This window comes from Neoarthrinium moseri, assembly GCF_022829205.1.
Source record: "Neoarthrinium moseri strain CBS 164.80 chromosome Unknown scaffold1_Wmoseri_CBS_16480, whole genome shotgun sequence".
NCBI lineage: Eukaryota > Fungi > Ascomycota > Sordariomycetes > Amphisphaeriales > Apiosporaceae > Neoarthrinium > Neoarthrinium moseri.
This window is the reverse complement of record NW_026055115.1, coordinates 153,754-174,397: the sequence shown is the minus strand read 5'-3', so window position 1 is coordinate 174,397 and position 20,644 is coordinate 153,754. Positions and strand designations below refer to the sequence as shown.

Below are 20,644 nucleotides of genomic sequence, written 5' to 3'. Positions count from 1 at the left end.
TCCGGCTCTGCGGGCCACGAATCCGGAACAGGTCAACCATTTAGGATTTAGACATGTGTTAGTCAACTAAATAGACTTTATTGGTCTGGCCTTGTACGCTTTCAAGACTGTCAGTGCGGCTGAAAATAGATGCAAAAGAACATACCCACATCAATACATGGATCCATGCTTGCTCCAACGCCAGTGATTGAGGATATAGTGGTCCATAAATGGAATATGGTACGGTCCCGTAACCGCAGCAGAACCGACGGGACAGCCCTTTCGCTCACCTCCAGCTGGTGTAGGTAAGGTGGGCCGTCTTTTAGCTGTCGTTCGAAAGGCGCAGGCCAGCGCTAGGGTAACAGCGGCTCTTCCAAGCACTTAAAAAAACACCTGAACACTTGCAAGAGAAGGAACTGAAGGCCCCAGTACCAAGCGAAATCTTAATAGGTCTGATCTTGTATAGATTGCCAATATGAACCAAGTTGTGGTCGAGCTTGTTTCAACGGGCAACGGGCCCTTAATAGCTCCTCCAGAAGCCCAAATTGGCCATGGACAGAGCAACGGAACCGAGAGCTCCCGTCAAGAATTCACTCTGCCTCCAGTGGACTCGGGCAAGGATGCATGGCTCTTCTTGGCGGCATGTTGGGTCGTCGAGGCGCTTGTATGGGGTAAGCCATCTTCAATACACCACACAGTGCCTGACGCCTGAGCCTTTGATTGAGCCGAAAGCTAGGCTTTGGCTTCTCATTCGGAGTCTTCCAAGATTACTATAGCACCCATGAACCATTCGTGGGGGCAGGGAATATTGCCGTGATCGGTACATCCACACTGGTGAATTATATCCATTCTCTTCCTATGGAGTTAGAAAAGACCAATCAGTCTAACTGGGGCCAGGGAACCATGTATATAGGGACTCCCATCGTGATAATAGTCTGCCGGCTCTACGCCCGGCAGGCCCGCTGGTTCACGCAGGCCGGGCTCTTCGCGGCCGCGCTCACGATAGCCCTGAGCTCGTTCTGCACGACGGTGCCGCAGCTGGTCGCCACGCAGGGGGTGCTGTTCGGGATCGGCGGGTGCTTCGCCTACACGCCGTGCGTGCTGTACATCGACGAGTGGTTCGCGGCGCGCAAGGGCCTGGCGTACGGCATCATGTGGAGCGCGGCCGGGTTCGGCGGCGTCGTACTGCCGCTGCTGCTCGGGTCGCTCCTGGATGCCTACGGCTTCCGCGCCACGATGCGCATCTGGGCCGGCATCCTGTTCGCCGCCTCGTTCCCGCTCGCCTTCTTCGTCAGGCCCAGGCTCCCCGTCGCGGCGGCGGCCCATACCAGGCCGTTCGATATGCGCTACGTCCTCACAAGGTTCTTCGCCCTGCACCAGGTCGCTAACACAGTCCAGGCCACGGGGTATTTCCTGCCGGCCATCTATCTCCCCTCGTACGCACGGATGGAGTTTGACGCCTCAACCTTCTTGTCGGCGCTTACCGTGCTGCTTGTCAACATAGCTTCGACTGTTGGGTCAGTTGCCATGGGCTCAATGACCGATAGACTCCACACTACTACTTGTATCATAATCTCTACGATGGGTGCCGCAGTAGGCGTGTTTCTGCTCTGGGGCCTGTCCTCGTCGCTTCCGGTGCTGTATGTGTTCTGTGTTGTATACGGTCTCTTTGCCGGGTGCTGGACGACCATCTGGCCTGCGATCATGAAGGAGATGACCCGCCAAGGCGAGGTAACTGGTCAGTACGTTGACCCGACCATGGTCTTTGGTTGGTTGTGCGTGGGCCGCGGCATCGGAAACATCGCGTCAGGCCCCCTGAGCGGCTTGCTGTTGACGGGAGGTAGCACCTGGGTTGGTCGTGTGAGCGCCGGGTTTGGAAGTGGCTATGGTGCGTTGATTGTATACACTGGTATCACTGCTCTGCTTGGGGGGAGCAGCTTTGTCTGGAAACATCTGGGCTTCTTATGAGTTCAGTGATCGTGCTATAGGGATTCCATCAGAAAAGTCATTTTACGATGCACCGTCTCAGGAATGATACTATCGGACTATGAATAAATACATTTTGATGAAATATCACAGTCCTTTGTTCGCAATTGGCGTCACTGACTTGTGTATAGCCAAATTTCACATGTTTATAGCCTTGACCTACAAGGGCCCAGTGCCCCTCGATGACGTAAGTCGTTCGTTATCAGAATCATCTCACCTTTGCCCGACCGTAATGTCGAGAACTACAACTGCCGAAGGACAAGAAACACCCCGGCATGCTTCATGAAGCCCATCTCCGCAGCTTGCAGTATTCGTCAGGCTTATAAAGGCCTTGTTAGCCCCGCACGCAGTCCAGCTCGGGTGTTTAGCCAAAGGTGGGCCTATCCACTTCGCATCTTAACGCCGAGAACGCCTTCGTTCGAATGAGAAGCTTGTGTAACTCTAGAACTTCTATCACGCTCTCTTTCTCTCTCTTGTCGAAACCTTGGTTCTCTAAAGTTGACTAATACGGCCCGGAAACCAGGAAAATGTCAAAATTCACGTTGGAATCCAAGGTCAAGCTAGCCAGCGGCTATGAGATCCCGCTGCTGGGCTTTGGCGTAAGTGAGAGAATGTCTTAATCTACTTGGCGCCAATGTACTGAATCAAATTAGGTGTACCAAACGTAAGCTTTCCCAACCTCATTGGAGGTCAGAATACCTAGGGGACATATAGCTAAACCCAGACCACACAAGACCGGCGGAAGAGGCCGAACGTTGTGTCAAGGACGCCCTAGAGGCCGGCTACCGACACGTCGACTCGGCTGCGGCGTACCGGAACGAAGAGCCATGCGGCAGTGGCATACGAGCCTTGGCCTCGAAGATCCCCAGATCTGAGGTCTTCTTTACGTCCAAGGTCCGCACCAAGGGTATGTAGTCAACAGTTACCCTCAGGCTAAATCCTCCCGACTCCTCTTGCAGAAAGGGTCGTATACTAATCAGACACGACATGGTGCAGGAATGTCCTACGAGAGCGCCAAGGCCACCGTCGACGAGACGCTCCGGCTGACGGGGCTGGGCCACATCGACCTGATGCTCCTGCACGCGCCGTACGGGGGGTCGGCGGCGCGCAAGGGCGCGTGGAAGGGCCTGGTGGAGGCGGTGGAGGCGGGCAAGGTGCGCAGCATCGGCGTCAGCAACTACGGGGTGCACCACCTGCAGGAGCTCTCGCGGCACATGGCCGAGCTGGAGGCCGAGCGCCCGGGCGGCGGCGGCGTCGTGTCCGTGGGCCAGTGGGAGATCCACCCGTGGCTGCCGCGCAACGACATCGTGTCGTGGGCGCGGGCGCACGGTGTCGCCATCCAGGCCTACTGCCCGCTGGTGAGGGGGGAGCGCTGGGGCGAGCCTGCTCTGCAGCGGCTGGCGGAGAAGCACGGGAAGACCGGGGCGCAGGTTCTGCTGCGATGGTCGCTGCAGAAGGGCTACATTCCGTTGCCCAAGAGCGTCACCACGTCGAGGATCCGGGAGAATGCTCAAATCTACGACTTCGAGCTGTCCGAAGAAGATATGGCGACGTTGGAGACGACAGAGTATGCGCCTTGCACGTGGGATCCAACGACGAGTCCTCTAGATAATGTGCAGAGCAAATGGTAGCCACACAAATTTAGCTGTATTGGTTTATATCTGATTGGGTGCTGGTGACCCATGTATAGGAACCTGTTGAGTAGTCGCAGGATCCAATCCTGTGTAAAGATGGATAGTGTGCGACAAAGTGTAAGTATATACGGTATCTGAGGTTCTCTTTTGATATTTTGGTTTTCCTGCACAACGCCGCCCAAATATGCATATCTCTCCCTTTTTTTACCGACCCAAATCCCAATGCGAAGCTAGCACAGCTGATGCCAGACAATGGTCCCCTGGCGGAAGCAAACCGACGCCGTAGATATTTCGTGAACTGTAAATTGATGGGATGTTTCAAGTATGTCCAGATCCCAGACGCTGAAGCACGGGACGCTGATCCCAGCGGTCTTCGTCGATGCTGCTCTCCTCATCCTCGAAACCTTCGTCGTCGTCGTCTTGGTCTACGGAACCTTCTGAGCTGTAGATGAAGAACTGGGCGAAGATGGCCAGGTCGAGAAGCAGGGTACCGAAACTGCCAGCCAACCACGAGAGGTTCACAAGTATGTACCGCCCGTAGATTTTGCCGACTTCGCCGGGGCGGCAGCGGTTCGGCCGAGCACAGGTTGGCTCATAGGCCAATATAGATAGGACATAGGTAAGGTTTCCCAGGCAAGCGAAGAGGAAGAACAGCATGGAAACTCCCTCAACAGACTTGCGCCGCCAATTGAGGATCAGCTGGGGCAGGCGGGAACCAAGATAAAGTACAGCACAAAGCCAGCCAAAAACCTGGCCCAAGGTGTCGAACTGAGGGAGATTCTCTTCGGCGGGAGTAGAAGGGCCACTGCTTGCATAGCGGCGGCTCAGGTACCAGCCAGCCACGCCGGCCACGCAGACCATCAGAATGGCGACTGCATTCCTGAAGACGACCTGCAGGCGGGTGGACACGGGCGGAGGTGTAGTAGGTTCTTCGGGCAGCATGGGCACAGCTGGGGAGAAATGGGTCCAACTCTGGCCACTGCCTCTCCTCTCACGCTCATGGGCAAGGGGCCCATGCCCATCAAGCAAGCCCGTCCTTTCATTTGGCTCGCCTGTTACAAGCACCCTCGCGGGCTTGGGGGGAGGAGGCACAACCTCGTCCTTCCAAGTAAAGCCCCGGTAGTAGAAGCACTGGGCCAGCAGCACCACGTCGGCAATCGTGTAGTAGATGGCGAGGATGAGCATGGTGGGCAAGACGCCCTGAAAGACGGCGCCCAGAATATTGAAGACATCGCCCAATAACCATGCTATGATGAATTGCAGCGAAAGGCCGTCAGCTGAGCTCCGGCGGAAGTTCTCGAGGATCTGTGGGCTGAAGACCACAACCCATGCTGCGATAGAGATGGAACTGGGGAGGAAATGATCAGCACGGCCAAATTGACTGGGGCAGAATATTGCGTCTGTTCGGAGCTACCACGCATTCCCCTGGAAAGATGGAATTCTACTCACCCGCATATGCCGGAGATGGCCTCGACATCCAGATTCAATGGCCCTGTTGGGGGTGCCATTTTGACAGCCGGCCTGGGGTGAGCAGGGTGAGCAAGGCCAAAGGACGGCCAGAGAGATGCGCCTCGACAGCTAAAAGCGTTTTGGTGAAGTCCCTCCAGAAGACAGAAAGTGGGCTCGTAGAAGCTGGTCAAAAATGTATGAGGATAATATTATTGCATATGCATATGCATGGAAATAGACAGACTGGCCGGAGCAAGCTTTACGATCGAAGAAGAGTCATTGTTGTGGAGGGATTTTTTTGGAGGTGAGCTCCCAGCGATGGCAAAGGTTGGTTGGTCGGCCTATGTCGAGTTTTGCGCCGCGCCCGCTTCCAGCCGCGGCACTGGATGCGCTGGAATCCAAGTGCCCATGTGCCCTGAAAATGACTTCATGACGCGCCAGCGACTGCCCCACGTCCCATGTCATGTCATGCCATGCAACCAAAGTGCGCCCGGGGGCCAAGTCCGGCGGGCCTGCGCAGCGACTCTTTGCGGGGAAGCTTGGTTGGCTGTCGTTGGATTTCAGACTGCTGGGCCACGCTGGGCCGCGCTGGGTCTCGGCTGGGTTCTGGCCGTCGCGGCGCTAGAACGTTGCAAGCTTCCGGTGATCAGGCCGATCAATCAATGCCACCTTGCCCCCGTCAAGCCCGCCCAATCCGGTAAACAACCGAAAAAGAAAGATAAGTCGTCCCGTTTCGCGACCTCAGCTCCCGACGACAACCCCACGGGTGCATCCACAGCCCCTGTAGAGGCAAGCCTGATCATGCTTTCTATATCCTACGTAGACGCCGTGTGAACCAGCAACATGTCGGCCGACCTCTTCGCTGCTTTTGACGATCCCCCGCCTCCAAAGCCCAACCAGGCGCAACCACCCAAGCCGTCTCCTTTGCCCGCCTCGACGGCTACCGATCCCTTCTCCTTCCTTGGCTCTACCCTCTCGAACACAGCCAGTCAACAGACCCAGCCATGGCCTTCACTGCCGCAGTCGGTAGCCAACGACCCGTGGGGCGGTCTCTCAACTGGCGGTGTGCCAAGTCAACCCGCAGCGAAGAACACCTTGGGTGACGATGGTGAAGATGAGGATGGCTGGGGCGACTTTGAGACAGCAGAGCCTGCGTCCAAGCCAGCACCCAATGTCGACGTGCCGACGAGTCAACAGCCGCCCCAGCATCCGGCCATACAAAGAACCCGGATAGTGAGGGCCCCGACCATTGAGCTAATGACGAACAACCTCATCGACCTCCCCGGCGCCAATGCTCTGCCTGAAGAAGTGAGATCGCCACCTTGGATGCGCCAGTCCTTCGCCCAACAGCAAACAAACACACAAAGGACGAACCTATCTGAGCCGAAGCCGCCGCTGAAGCCCAAGCCTCAGACCAAGCCTGTCAAAGCGGACCCAAATGTGCTATTTGATGCCGACGAATTTGACGGACAAGATGTAGGGGCCAGCGATGATGATGACGACTTCGGAGAGTTTGAGACTGTTGCCTCGCCTGCACAGCCTCCCAAGGACATCATGTCTGAAGATCTGTTTACTCCGCCAGCAACCGCTCACAAGCCCCCGGCCGACATGTTGTCTGGTCTCACCTTGAGCGAGCCGACGTCGTCGTATCCGAGGGCGCCAAGGTCCCCGTCATTTCAAGAAAGAAACCCATTTCCAGGGCTGGCGCTGCACACACCTACTGAACCCAAAGCGCCGTCAAGTGACAACCCCATTACATCGCCTGTTACCGCGTGGCCGACGATAGACCAAGGTTCTGCCGGGAGTAACAAGATGGAAGATGACTGGGCTTCCTTCGATGATCTCCCTGAGAAGCCACAGACCGTGAACAAACAAACCAAGGCCACTGGTGACAACTGGGATTGGGATGCATTCGACGATCAGCCACCTGCTACATCTACTAAGCCGCAGCCTGCTTCTGTTGCGGCCCATGACACAGACTCATCCTGGGCATGGGATTCGGCAGATATAACAGGTGACTTGCCGACCAAAGAAGATGAGAGCAAGGCACCTCCTATCAACGTTCCGCCACCGTCGGTTCTTTTGTCCATATTTCCGCAACTGCTTGGCCAGGCAAACGAATCACTCTTTAAGCCCGTAGGCGGACAGGCATTCTCCATTAAGAATCGAATTCTATCTGATCCAAAAACCATCGAGTTCCTACGAGGCTACCTGGTTCTCGCAACCGTCGCTGGTCGCGTCATTGCCGGACGAAAACAGCGGTGGCATCGAGACAAATTTCTGTCCCAGAGCATGTCAATCTCGGCAGCTGGCAGCAAAGGGATGAAACTTGCTGGTGTTGACAAGACGCAAGCAGCTAGGGAGGATCGCGAGGCAGGCGACATACTCGACCTCTGGAAAGAGCATGTCGGCCGCCTTCGGTCGTCGGTGGCTGCGGCGAATTCTACCATCAAGGACACTTCGCAGCAACTCAAGATCCCCGAGCTGCGGGAAAACATACAGATCCAGATGGCAAAGGGCGTCCTCACCGCCCCAAAGGCTTGCATCATTTGTGGGCTCAAACGCGACGAGCGCCTTCCGCGCATCGATTTCAGCGTCGAGGACAGCTTTGGCGAGTGGTGGACAGATCACTGGGGTCACACTGCGTGTAAGCGGTTCTGGCTCAAGCATGAGAACGATTTACGACAGCGATGAGTCCGAATCAAGTCGCGACTCCCCTTCCCTCAACGTAGAGACACTTAGATAGACTGGACTTGTCAGCATGGAGGCAGGAACACATGACCGCATTGCAAAGGTAGGCAGTACATGCGCAAGGCGCATATTGCGTATTCGTACATATAATGGCCGGGTGTAAGGCTCTAGGCCTGAACGAGTGGTCGTTGGTGATTGCGGTTTTCTGTGGCAGCACGCCGATGTCTTGTGCGTGACGAAGAGGGACTGGGATCAGCCCACTCTTCATAGTTTGGTGTTGGGTTGCACTGGACGGATCTCCCGCCGCTGGGTATGCTCTGGAATGGTGAAGACTGCGCATAGTCCGTTTGTGGATCGTTCTTGGCCCCACCTGCATGCATAGTATGTAGTCGACCAGCCGAAGACACATGTGTTTGGCCAATAGGAACTGCTGGCACATGATTCCACCGTTCGTGCTCCTCTGGCAAATGTGTGTAGAGGTTCAGGTACTTGACCTTGTAGCTCGCCGACCTGTCAGTGTACCATCGCCTTGACTTCGCAGTGTCCTCATAGACTCTGTAGCGTTAAGTGCTGCGTCGACTAATGGCCGAGAGCATGCTTCTAGTCGTTCGGCCCCGTTGATGGTCGAGCACCGCGAATCCAAACATCTGTATATCTACACCAGGAGCGAAACATTTTTGAGAACACAACTCAATTCTGCCCAGGCTACAACAAATGAAGTTCTAAATACGTAAGTGTGTATGATGCTGTCGGTGGTCGTACCGATCGACTTGATCATTGGACGCTGCTCTGCCAATAGCGATGCCAGACACGACTGTTCCCAAAATTACGGGATGATTGGACAATGGCTTTTCTGGCAAACCAAGAAGCTGCATTTGGCTGATGCGAGATATGAAGCCTAAATCTGACAGAGGATGGGCCTGCTAACCGGATGTCGGCTTACAAACTTCATCGGCGCTGATCCGTGTTGAACGGCACCGCAACTGTATAGAAGCTGTTCTCATCGAGTATAGCTTGAGGGCGAGACTAGGATATAAGTTAGCACCCCTGTTTCCTCCCGCGTGGTGAGATATGCCGCCGCTTCTGCTCTTCGCAGCAAAACAGCTAAAGAGCGGGACAAGACCCAGTGATCATATGAGACGCTGCACATGTAGGTATGTGTATCCAAGAATGTACTGCCGCATGCAATGTGCCGTCCGTGGGTTGATATGCGTGGCAACCCCGCCCGGGTTTAGTCACTGCAGAGTATTTTGAGGGCTGGGGTGGTGGTCCTGGTATCGGTTGACAAACCGCATCAAAGCGACCGATACCTAGTTGCAAGGCAGGCAGGGAGAGCCGAACGACCAGGGGACCCCGAGACGACCGATGAGAACGGGACACAGCAGAACGGCGTCGTCGCATCCTGCAGAGCTCCCCACACAAGCTTCGCTGCACCAGCACCACCCGTGCAACCACTGGGGACGTTCCTGTCATGGGGCAGGGAGGGGAGGGGGGAAGCTTCTGACCGCCTATCGCAACGGTCCCAGCTCCGACGCCCATGTGTTCAGCTCTTGAGGTCGCCAGCCTCCGAACGTGGGCTGCAGGCGATCCTCGAATGTGCGGTTCATCAGGTCAGGTTGGCAAACCGACCTGTCCGAGAACGTACCCGCGGGGGGTCTATGACAATGCGACTGCCCATGTTTCTGTTGGCGTCATTGCTTTTGCGCCGGGCCATCTCTGTCGCACCCTGTACTCCACCATGTACCGAGAATCATGATTGTCTGGTCTTGTATCAGGGACTATCAAAGTGAAGTAGAGAATTGCAAGACCGGTTGTCAACCCCGAGAAGCTTGAAAATAAGACTGCCGCTCTGTCCCAATGCATTTCTGTAGGCAATGAACTCTGCAGGAATACCTGTCGGTTGATAGAAGGGTGTAAGGACGCCCACTCCGTACCAGGGATACGACTGCGTCCCTGTCCTGTAGTCCATCGTTCGCGCTAAGATTGTTAGCACCGCACATGGTAGCCCACTTTTCGATTATCTCTGCCTCGTCCATTTCTCCAGGCCGGTGCAGCAGATCTTCAGGTCGATGGCATGATGCTCTCCACGGCTTAAGTGGTGCGAGATAGCATCACGCTCGGTGGCCGACTTGCGCCCTTGTCTCCTTTGGAGCGCAATCGGCCCCCAACGTAGCACGGCTCTATAAGCAGGCCCGGAGTGAACCGCAGGTCAGGTCAAGTCAAGTCAAGTGCTGACTGGCGGACTGGGAATGGCAATATACACATAGTGACTTGGTATACAGTTTGGCCCGAATACGACCGAACCACCGTCACCCGATGACTATCTAGGTCCAAGTTGAATGTGCTACATGACTGATGGACGACAAATCCTGACGGCGTTGATTCAGCAAGAAGGCTTTCGAGAGCTAGGCAGGCAGGTGCCTGAGTAGCACTGGATGTGGTGATTTTGTATTTTATTTTTGCCCGTCTTTCACGGCAGTGGCTAGTTTGACTAGCAGCCGTGGTATGGGATGGATGGGATTGGGATTGGGATTGGGATCTGGGATGGGATGCTGCTACTGGCGCATCACTCTCCATTCAAAATGCGCCCACGCACCACTCACCACTCACCACTCACAGACGTCGAAACGAGCTTTCCCAACCGTCCAAGTCGCTCCAACCGTCTCCAAAGTCTCCTCCTCCCTTCTCTTCCCACTTCACACCTCTCTCTCTCTCTCTCTCGCTCTCTCTCCCTCCCCCTTCCACCTCTACCTCTCGCGTCTCCGTCCCCGTCCCCCGTCTCTACCTAACTTTAGTTCCCACCTCCCACCTCCCCTCCCCCGCTGCCGCCAAACAACAACAGCACCCAAGCACCCACACACACCCCGCCATCGCCAACATCATTTCCGTGAATTGACTGACGACGGCCGCTCTCCTCCACCCACCCGTCCCTCCACTCCATCCCGCATCCTCCCAACTTCTCCCCACCCACCGTCTCCCCTCTTTCTCCCATCATGTCCGCTCCCCAAGACCTCCCGCCCAACGGCGAGACCGAGCTCGACCAGGGCCTCGACAACCTCAAGCTCGACGGCGATCTCGGCCTGGGCCCCGACGGCCAGCCCGCGCCCAAGACGGACGAGGAGTACGCCGTCGCCAACCTGACCCTGCGCGCCATTGTCTCGTCCAAGGAGGCCGGTGTCATCATCGGCAAGGGAGGCAAGAACGTCGCCGACCTGCGCGACGAGACCGGCGTCAAGGCCGGCGTGAGCAAGGTCGTCCAGGGTGTGCACGATCGCGTCCTGACTATTACTGGAGGATGCGAGGCCATCTCGAGGGCCTATGCCATCGTCGCCCGCGCCCTGCTCGAGGGTGCGCCCGCCATGGGCATGGGTGGAGTTATCCAGAATAACGGCACACATCGTATGCGACAAGCTCCCCTCCCGCTCGGCCCAGTGCCGGGGCGCCACCCCCCGATCGCGTCGCTAACCTGTCTACTCATCTAGCCATCAAGCTCCTCATCTCGCACAACCAGATGGGCACCATCATCGGCCGGCAGGGCCTCAAGATCAAGCACATCCAAGATTCGTCCGGCGTCCGCATGGTGGCACAGAAGGAAATGCTCCCGCAATCGACCGAGAGAATCGTCGAGGTGCAGGGGACGCCCGAGGGCATCCAGCGCGCCATCTGGGAGATCTGCAAATGCCTGGTCGACGACTGGCAGCGCGGCACCGGCACTGTGCTGTACAATCCTGTTGTCCGCACCCAACCGGGCGGTGCGGGGTCCCTTGGTGGTGGTGCCGCTTCGCCTCCTGCCGCTGGCGCTGGCCCTGTCGGCGGGGTAGGAGGATACGGCTACTCATCCAGAGGCGACTATGGTGGCCCCCGTGTCACGCGCACTGGGAACGGTGCCGACTTCAGCAACGGCGCTGGCTCTCGACCGTACCGCCGCTCAGACTCGGACGCGGGCAACCGGGATCGCCAAGGGCCCCCGACGCACGACGAGAACGGCGAGGAGATCCAGACGCAGAACATCAGCATCCCCGCCGACATGGTTGGCTGCATCATTGGTCGCGCCGGCAGCAAGATTACAGAGATCCGCAAGACCTCGGGTGCCCGTATCTCGATCGCAAAGGTAAGATTGCGCGACCGACACTTGAAATGAAATCCGTTGTAGCAGACGAGACTGACACCGTGTACATAGGCACCTCATGATGAGACGGGAGAGCGCATGTTCACCATCATGGGAACGGCCAAGGCCAACGAGTCGGCCCTGTTCCTCCTCTACGAGAACCTCGAGGCGGAGAAGATGCGACGGAGCCAGGCCCAATCACCCGAGTAAATGCCAGCATTTGCTCGCCCGGCCTCTCGCCTTGATGGCGATGGGGTGCAGTAGAATTTGGTACATCTGTCGGAGTATTTCCTAATGTTGGTCGGATTTGGCGACGAAACACCAGATCTGACTTGCCGCAAGGCTGACCTCTGATTATGGGAGGTCTCTACGACACGACGTGACGATGACAAAGTTTCTTGTTTTTTATTTTCCCAAAACCAGTCCGCCGAGACTGCCTTCTCTCTCACTACGCCTTTTCTTAATCATCCCCAGCCACAGTCATCACCATCATCACCCCCGTCGTCATCTTCACCATCAAGGCAACCGCACACGGTCCTCTTCTGTTGCTGGAGCTAGAGCAGCAGCGCCAGACTTGCCTGGCGTACGGACGCACATTGGTGGGCTCGATGCTTGACCGGGAACGACGCACGAAAACTCACCACGCAACTTCTCTCTCCTCCTCTCTCTCTCCCTCTGGACGAGAAACGACCCAATCTCGTTGCACGGCGCCCAAATTGCGCCCGGCACCACCATCTCTCAGCCTCTCTATTTCTTTTCACGACATTGGAGCTCTGCCAAGGTCTTGGTTCATCTCCTCCTCTCCCTCTCTCCCAGTCGCAGACGTTGGGTGGGCCGACCCCCCAGCGCCGGACTACAATACTGTCACTAAATAAATAGCGAGACGGTATTCCTCTAGTCGGATAGTGCCGCTTTGCACCCGTCACATACGCTTCTCACCTTGGACCTGAAGACCATGTTTACCACGACAAATGACGGAGAGGCTTCCCTGGAAGCTCGGCGGCAGGTGGTTCCGATTGGCCTGAACAGAAACAGATAGTCGCCTACAATTAACTCTTTGAGGCTGGCTGCAGCTGGAACTCTCCTAAGGAATGAATGACGCTGGGGAAGGGGGGTTATCTATCAGGCAAAATCAGAGCTTATGACAATTGAAGACCCACGAGCCGAACGACTTTACTTTCTGTCCCCCTTTGGTCTTCCTCTGGTGCATACACACACGTACATGAATTGGCCGTCCGTAGTAAGTTGCAGTGCATGGTACCTGGCAGTAGTAGGCAAGGTAGGTCGGCAACTGACTTTGAAGCTATCTACTTAAGTCGTACCTAGGTAGTTAGGGGTCTAAGGCGGTGCCTAGCTACAGTACCTCATGCTGCACGAGTCCCACGCAAACCACGGGTGCCCGTGGACCCCCCCATCGCCGGCCCCAGCCCACTAACGTGCCCCCTGTCGTGGGCCACGTTTAGCCCCTCACAGGACCTCATCCCCCCCCCCCTCCCCCCCTGTGCACCCCCTTGTCACCGCCTTCGGTAGCGGCCTCTCGATTTGGGGCTCGGGATGTCATCTGCGAGATTCTGCCAGTGCCAATCTGTCATCAACGGCGCGCATCCAGAGCTTAAGTTAATTATGATGACCATCTCAGGGTCCATTCTGCCTCTAGGACATCCGGGGCTTCTCTTCGATTCCTGTCTCACACTCCTTCGCATTAACTGTTGATACACGTTCGGCCCACGACTTGCTTTTGTATTCTCTTTTCTCTTCATATTTTGTTGCTTCTCTATCTATACCCACTCCTTTCCTTACATACTACTTCCCACACCTGCAACTTCGTCATACCCGGGTGCACATCGTCTTCCTCGTCGTCCTCCTCGCCTGGCGCCAGATAAATGGCCCGCACAAAGCAAGCCAGACCGGTCGAGCGCCAACCGTCGTCGGAGTATGTCACGCGCCAGACTGGGACCCCGGCGAAGCGCAAGGTCAGCTTCGATGTGGCCGACGAGACCGTAGCCAATGGCAACGGCAAAGGGAACGGCGCCCTGCGTGAAAGCAGGAGCGCCCCGGCGACGGCAGACCGCGCCGAGGCCGGCATCGTGCAGCTCGTCATCGCCGTCGCCGGTATCTATGGCTCCTTGTATGTGCCTTCCCCCCCTACCCCAGCCCATACCACGTACAACAGGTTCCGTGGCAGAATCGGCCCGTAGGCTAACATGATCTCTTCGCCAGCTTGACCTGGGCCTTCCTGCAGGAGCGCCTCACCACGACGCCTCACGGCCCTCCCGGCGCGACCGAGGTCTTCAAGTACCCCGTCTTCCTCAACACGATCCAGTCGCTCTTCGCCGCGACCACGGGCGCCATCTACCTCTACTTCAGCACGCCGCGGGGGTCGGCCATCCCGCCCATCTTCCCCTCGCGCCGCATCCTCGGGCCCCTGGTCCTCGTCGCCCTGACCCAGTCGCTCGCCTCGCCCTTTGGCTACGCCAGCCTGGCCCACATCGACTACATCACGTTCCTGCTGGCCAAGTCGTGCAAGCTGCTGCCCGTCATGTTCCTGCACATCACCATCTTCCGCAAGCGCTACCCGCTGTACAAGTACCTGGTGGTGGCGGCCGTGACGGCGGGCGTCGCCGTCTTCACGCTGCACTCGGGCAAGAAGGGCCGCAAGCACGCGACCCCGGAGCACGAGCGCAACGTGCCCTGGGGCATGCTGCTGCTGGCCATCAACCTGCTGTTCGACGGCCTCACCAACAGCACCCAGGACTACATCTTCGGCGCCTTCCGCCCCTACTCGGGCCCCCAGATGATGTGCGCCAACAACATCATGAGCACCGCCGTCACCGCCGCCTACCTGGTCGTCAGCCCCTGGCTCGTCCACACCGGCGTCGGCGAGTGGCTCGGCATGGACGTCACCGGCAACGCCGGCGAGCTGCGCGAGGCCCTGGCCTTCATGGCCCGCCACCCCAAGGTCTGGACCGACGTGCTGGGCTTCGCCGCCTGTGGTGCCGTCGGCCAGGTATTCATCTGTACGTCTTTTTCCGCCTTCCCTTTTCCCCCAGACCCCTCTGCCCCAGAGACAGTTTCCACTAACACAGGAGATCTCCCAGTCTACACCCTGTCCACCTTCTCGTCGGTCCTCCTAGTGACGGTCACCGTCACGCGCAAGATGTTCACCATGATCCTGTCCGTCGTGGCCTTTGGCCACAAGCTGAGCCAGATGCAGCTCCTGGGCGTCGGCCTTGTCTTTGGCGGCATCGGTGTCGAGGCTGCCATTGCGCGCCAGGAGAAGCTGGCCAAGGAGGACGCCAAGCGGCGCGCCGTCGAGGGCAAGAAGGAGTCGTAGCATACCGGGGGGAAGAACAGGCCTATATAGAGATAGCGGGGCCGAGCCGAAGAAGCACAACTAGAAGTGGAAACAGATGCACAAGCTATGGGCACGCTCCACGCTCCCTCCGCTTTCCGGGGGCAGATGATGTGTGTCAATGTCATGTAGAAGACACGCTATTTATCACGGTGATCCTGTCTGTAAGCGACACATCAAGAATAAAAGAAAAACATTCGGAAAAGACCAATATAGTCGAAACCACCGGCATCTTGATAATTTGCTACTGTATGGGCCAGATAGTCGTCTTTGATACGACTGGTCCTTGGCCCTTGACGCCCCCTTTTCCTCGTCCCGTTCACCCCAAGGCTCACAGAGGCATTAGGAACTTTTTGAGAATCTGCGGAGCTCTTTTGCTGGGCAACTCGGTATTGGACTTACTACGTTTAGCAAATATCCGGCAGCCCCTTCGTTGGTTCAGTCATTCAATTCATTCACTTGCACGAGAGATAGGAACACACGGGTATTTGTGTATCGAAAGACGCCGCATCGATTGCACGGTCGCCAGTCTGATTTCGTATCGAATCCGCATCCTCTACATTATGTACAGCCATCGGGCCCAAGAGCTCCTCTTCCCCTTCCCCTGTTGATCTTGGCCTCTCCTCGCCTACACGCCTTGCACCTTCTGTGCCCTTGTTCTTTCGGCCGTCCCCCCGGGGCATATTTTTCGGATGCCTTTGTAAATTACACATTTCTGACCCACGGTTTGGGTGCGTAGATAGAACGCCCTTGCCTGCTAAATTGGAAAAGAAAAAAGAACCACTCCCCATCACGTCCAAGACGCCCCCTTTTCGCACAATGGATGATCGTGATAAAACTCAGAGCCATCTCCGGGGTATCCGGTTTCGCCGTGGGTCCCCCACAATGCTGTGCTATGCTCGCAGGAACGAGAGAGAAAAGATGAACCAAAGGAATATCGACAAGACATGGTCGTCGGGATCTTGACAAAGAAAAGGTTGGTTTTAGTTTGGTAATGCGCCCTGATTAGGGTGTGGGACGTTGCTAAACTGGCATTGCGGAAAAGACGTCGCAAGTGCGGTAGGTCAACTCCGCGATCCTGGCCAAGTTGTTGTCCAAGGCTGGAGACCGCCAGTCCAAGTAAGAAACGCCAGTAGATATCTCGGCAAAGATGGATCTGAAATCAAATATCTCGCCTTCGCAGGTTGCTCGTGAGCCGAGACACGTCGCTACACTTCGAAGGCATAAGAATCGTAGGGTTATTATCGTAAAATTCATACGCTCATGATGTAATGGCTTGACGATGGTCGCCTATAACACCTCGTCGATTGATCGCACAATGGGAGTCTCTCCTTTGGTCGGAGGACTCCTGGGATCCGTGACCTGGGTTGGTCTCCCAAAGGGGTAGAAAGGGTCCCTAGGAAACATGGTCTCACGTGGCGAGAATAAGCCGAGTTGCTCCTCGTTAGGGGTCGGTGGCACCTCCACGAACTTCATACCCGCCATTTCGCCAAATGAGTCATGCAAGGGATTGTTTGTCATAGTCTCAGCTCTTGGTGACATCAAGGCATCGTCGTCAGGCAGGGCACGGGTGACGTGGACATCCTGCTGAGCGGACTCATGCAGTTGGCTGTCGAGCGAGGCTTCCATACTGCCGAAGTTTAGACTCGAGAAACCAAAACTTTGCGGGCCGTTCCCGAACCGATGCGCCCCAAACCCGGGTGAAGGCGGAGGCTTGAACTCCTGGGAGACGGGGGGGAAACCAGGCGACGGCGGGGGTCTAAAGCTCTGCGATACAGGTGGGAAACCCGGCGATGGAGGAGGTCTGAAGCTCTGAGAGACGGGAGGAAATCCAGGCGACGGCGGGGGTTTGAAACCCTGGGACATGGACGGGAAGCCGGGAGATGGAGGGGGCTGGAATGCCAGTGACGGAACCGAGTTGAAGCTGAGCTTCGGGGCTTGCGTAAATCCTAGGGAGGTCGCCGGTGGTTTTAAACCGGGAGACGGAGGAGCTTTGAAGAAAGATGATCCACGTGGTGGGAATGTTTCTTCCGACTCGGACTCGAAAAACCTGGGCGGGTTCAACAGCTTGTCCAGATTGAACTTGCCAGGCTCTCCAGCCGATTTGTTGACGTCCTGCTCAGACCACGAAAAGCTCGATGGGGCGGACGAAGGACCAGGCGAAATTGCCTCCAAGTTGGGGGTCGACTTTCCGCGGGAATGTTGCGGGCTGCGTTGCGGACTGGTTGCCTGCGCATCCTTGGGACTTTCTTCGGGTAGTGGAGCAGAGAGAGGCTCCTTAGGTTTGATCTCGATAGCATCGGCAGACAAGGTAAGCCGATGCTTTGTAGGACTTCTCCCGCTTCGTGGGCCCGCAGCTGATCGTGGTAACCTTTTCTTCATCACCTCCTTCTGGAAATCTTGCAGGCAATACATAAGCCTCATGTTCGGGCTGATCCAACGACTCTTGGTTTGGGCGCGATAGTAGGCGTCGTTCACACTGATGCCCGGGTTCTGGTAGAGGCCGTATGCGATGATCAAACTGGCGGATCGGCTAGCACCCTGCTGGCAATGTACGAGTACCTTCTTGCCTTCCTTCGTCCGCTTCTCAATCGTCTCACAGAGGCTCATCAAATCAGTCGCGATATCTGTGTTGTGGTCCCAGGGCATGTGAATGTACTCGGGTTCCTTCAGAGTATTGGCTGCCTTCGGAGTGGTAGGCGTCTCAACGCGGTCTTCCATGGGGTATTCAAAGGCAGTGGCAAAGCTATCAGTTGTGAGAGCAGTGTCTGGTATCGGGGACTCTACATCTGACGCCCTGCGTTTGCCGAAAGTGTCGTCAAAGGGGTTGTGAACCTCCCGCGCGACGTTAATCACAACGTCAAACTTGGCTGCCTCGTCCGCTGTCGGTTCGAGATACAGGTACACGTTATCATCGTATATGGCGATCGGCCCGTCAGGGTACCCAGGCGACTTTTGGTCCTCGTTGGCCTCGCTCTCGTCACGGAAGGGCTCAAAATCCATGGCGGCACAGCTTGCATGCTGAGCTCGGATTGGAGACGAGTCTTCTTCCATGATGAGCGATACCCGGTTGTTATTGCTATTGTTGTTGCTGCTACTGCCCGAGCTGTTGAGTCTGGAGGGTCGAAGGACCTCGGACAAGCCCGACTGTCCTCTCTCGGAGAGAGTAGGAAAGGTCATTCCACCAGCAGGACCGAATGTCGCCGACTTCATGCCAGAGAGCATGTGCGGCGATGAAGTCGAGTGTTTGAGTGCTCGCCGCTGCAAGATAGGCACAACACTCGGCGAACCTGGTGCCTCGATGGTCGTCGGGCGGATGTTCAACCCTTGAGTGTCAGTCTTGAGACTCAACTGACTTGGCTTGCGCTTCATGCCTGGAATCTTGGGCTTGATGAAGGAGGGCGAGGAAGGTTCTGAGACCAGGGTCGTGGAAAGCGAAGCTGCAAACGGAGGCTGTATCGAGAGACCCTTCATGTTGCGTCGCCTTGGTGAGGGCGATGTCATTGGTCGCTGAAAGTGGTTGTTGGCACTAGGCTCGTTCACAGTAAGTGTGTTCATGGTGGTCGAGAGGCTGCCAAAAGTAGTTCCCGGGTAGTTGTTCAGTGGTATCAGATTGACTGGCGAGTCTGGGGATGAGGACGGTGACGGATCTGACAACGAAGATGTGTCTGTGGTCAGGGTTGTCGTAGGTGACGAGTCAGCAGAGTTATGTGTCGAAGTGCTGTCGTGGTGCCGGTGTAAGGCGTCGGCAGGCATAGCGGAGAGATGCTGCGAAAGCTGCGGTGTCTGGCCTGGGAAAGGCGGCACACCATACGTCGAATCCATCGCCATAAACTTGGAGTCCACCACGGGAATGATTCCGGCCGTGTCGTCGTAGTTTTCTGAGTCGGGGTCTATTATGGACATGAACGAGGGTATTTGGTCCTCATACAGTCGTCGAGCTGCGGCAGACGGCATGTTTTTTCTTCCAAGTATTAAGTCTCCTTGCTCTTTCACCACGGCAAACTCCCACGAAACTTCTTGTTCGTTTGCCTGCTTCCCCTCTCCCAGTCGGATGGCCTCGCGGAACCAGTACTGCGAATGTTTCTTTCAATCAGAGAAGACCACGGCAATTGCAATGGTCTGGAATCGGCGGAGGTAATGGTGGTGTTGTTGGTGGCAGTCAAAGCCAGAAAGGTGGACAGCGCTGCTGAATCCTGTCGTCTCCTCGGGACTGCTATTCCCTCTGCTCGTCCGTCAGGGCTGGGCTGACGGTAGCAAACAAGAGACCGGTCGATGATCCCTCTCTCTTTCGCCTGCACAACTTCTCGCGGGAGTATTACTGGACGTGAGAGACCCGACACACGGCTTGCGCTGCTGGCACAGGCGCACAGTAATACGGATTCGGCTGCGTGTTGATCGGTAACAACGCTCCTGTCGAGGGGTGGGTGTTTGCGACGGTTTGGTGACGTTGATAAAGACCGGGAAAGGAAAGCCAGAGGAGGCGGTAAAAGAGAATGAATGAGTGTGAAGCGGAATGTATGGGTTGAATGGAGAAGGGCGGCGGCGGGTAAGAGTGTCTCGTTTCCAAACAACAACTATCGGACGGCGGCCATTGGGTGTCAGCACATGCTCTTGACTGCAAATCCCATAATAGATACAAGGGAAGAATTGAAATGCTGGCGGGAGGCAGTAGGCAGTGCGGCGGTTGGCGATACAGACGGCCGTCAAGAATGTGTGCGGTGTTGAGGGGAGGGAGAAAGAAGCGGTTGGGTCCCAAGTCCCGACAAAATGACAAGAGACACTGGACAGCCAGAGAGACAAGAGTCGAAGAGAGGCACCTACCTGGGGGGGGGGTTGACAAGGGAATTGGGGGGTGTGGGCGAGGGAGAGTGTGAGGAGGGGGGGGGGTGTGTGGGTGGTCGGATTGTCCAGTCCACTGTGGTGGGAGGACTCTGGAACTGTGGACTGTGGACTGTGGACTGTGGGCGGCGGCGGGCGAGCGCCTGGCGCCTGAGGACAGGTTCGCTCCCCTCTGAATCAATCAATCACGTCCCGCCATTCTCTCCCCCGGCGCTGGGATTTGCTAGGGCCAGACGACAATAGCCGGTACAGCTGGGGTACAGCCTCCGCGGACAATGGCTGTGTCAGGGACCTGCGAGTACCCACAGGAGGCCCAGAGGCCCCGAGGCCGTGAGGCCCTGGCAGTGCGAGCGCCGCGGCGGACGGCAGAGGGTGCACGTAGCAGCAGGCTGGCAGCGTCAGTCATTAGCGAGCAGCGAGCAGCGCCCGCGCGCCCACCCATGGCATCCATGGCATCCATGGACCAGCCATAAGTTCGAGTTCGTCCGCCGTCCGGTCAGCTTGTGAACCATCTGCCCCCCTCAGTTGCTCAGGGCTGCCCGGGTGGATCGAGCAAGCCCCTCCAGTGGCCAGCAACTGCCTAGACGACCGAGACAGGAACCC

General features: G+C 56.7%; 6 protein-coding genes across 6 annotated transcripts; 4 read left to right on the top strand and 2 right to left on the bottom strand.

Moving 5' to 3' along the window:
* Positions 1 to 454: 454 nt before the first annotated feature.
* JN550_000046 (uncharacterized protein) lies at positions 455 to 3,596 on the top strand (the record flags this gene model as incomplete). Its single annotated transcript, XM_049316219.1, has 7 exons — positions 455 to 650; positions 914 to 1,867; positions 2,097 to 2,152; positions 2,520 to 2,564; positions 2,619 to 2,629; positions 2,700 to 2,872; positions 2,962 to 3,596. 7 exons carry the CDS (start codon positions 455 to 457, stop codon positions 3,594 to 3,596), a joined length of 2,070 nt encoding a protein of 689 aa, XP_049177335.1.
* A 321-nt stretch (positions 3,597 to 3,917) lies between these two features.
* On the bottom strand, positions 3,918 to 5,107 carry JN550_000045 (uncharacterized protein; the record flags this gene model as incomplete). Its single annotated transcript, XM_049316108.1, has 2 exons — positions 3,918 to 4,947; positions 5,049 to 5,107. The coding sequence occupies 2 exons, from the start codon at positions 5,105 to 5,107 to the stop codon at positions 3,918 to 3,920; spliced, it is 1,089 nt and encodes a 362-aa protein (XP_049177334.1).
* Positions 5,108 to 5,891: 784 nt separating this feature from the next.
* On the top strand, positions 5,892 to 7,742 carry JN550_000044 (uncharacterized protein; the record flags this gene model as incomplete). The annotated part of the gene is made up of 1 exon (XM_049315997.1): positions 5,892 to 7,742. One exon carries the CDS (start codon positions 5,892 to 5,894, stop codon positions 7,740 to 7,742), a length of 1,851 nt encoding a protein of 616 aa, XP_049177333.1.
* Positions 7,743 to 10,732: 2,990 nt separating this feature from the next.
* On the top strand, positions 10,733 to 12,057 carry JN550_000043 (uncharacterized protein; the record flags this gene model as incomplete). Its single annotated transcript, XM_049315887.1, has 3 exons — positions 10,733 to 11,138; positions 11,222 to 11,850; positions 11,920 to 12,057. The coding sequence occupies 3 exons, from the start codon at positions 10,733 to 10,735 to the stop codon at positions 12,055 to 12,057; spliced, it is 1,173 nt and encodes a 390-aa protein (XP_049177332.1).
* A 1,673-nt stretch (positions 12,058 to 13,730) lies between these two features.
* JN550_000042 (uncharacterized protein) lies at positions 13,731 to 15,181 on the top strand (the record flags this gene model as incomplete). Its single annotated transcript, XM_049315776.1, has 3 exons — positions 13,731 to 13,975; positions 14,068 to 14,864; positions 14,946 to 15,181. The coding sequence occupies 3 exons, from the start codon at positions 13,731 to 13,733 to the stop codon at positions 15,179 to 15,181; spliced, it is 1,278 nt and encodes a 425-aa protein (XP_049177331.1).
* A 1,308-nt stretch (positions 15,182 to 16,489) lies between these two features.
* JN550_000041 (uncharacterized protein) lies at positions 16,490 to 19,156 on the bottom strand (the record flags this gene model as incomplete). Its single annotated transcript, XM_049315666.1, has 1 exon — positions 16,490 to 19,156. One exon carries the CDS (start codon positions 19,154 to 19,156, stop codon positions 16,490 to 16,492), a length of 2,667 nt encoding a protein of 888 aa, XP_049177330.1.
* Between the last annotated feature and the right edge of the window lie 1,488 nt (positions 19,157 to 20,644).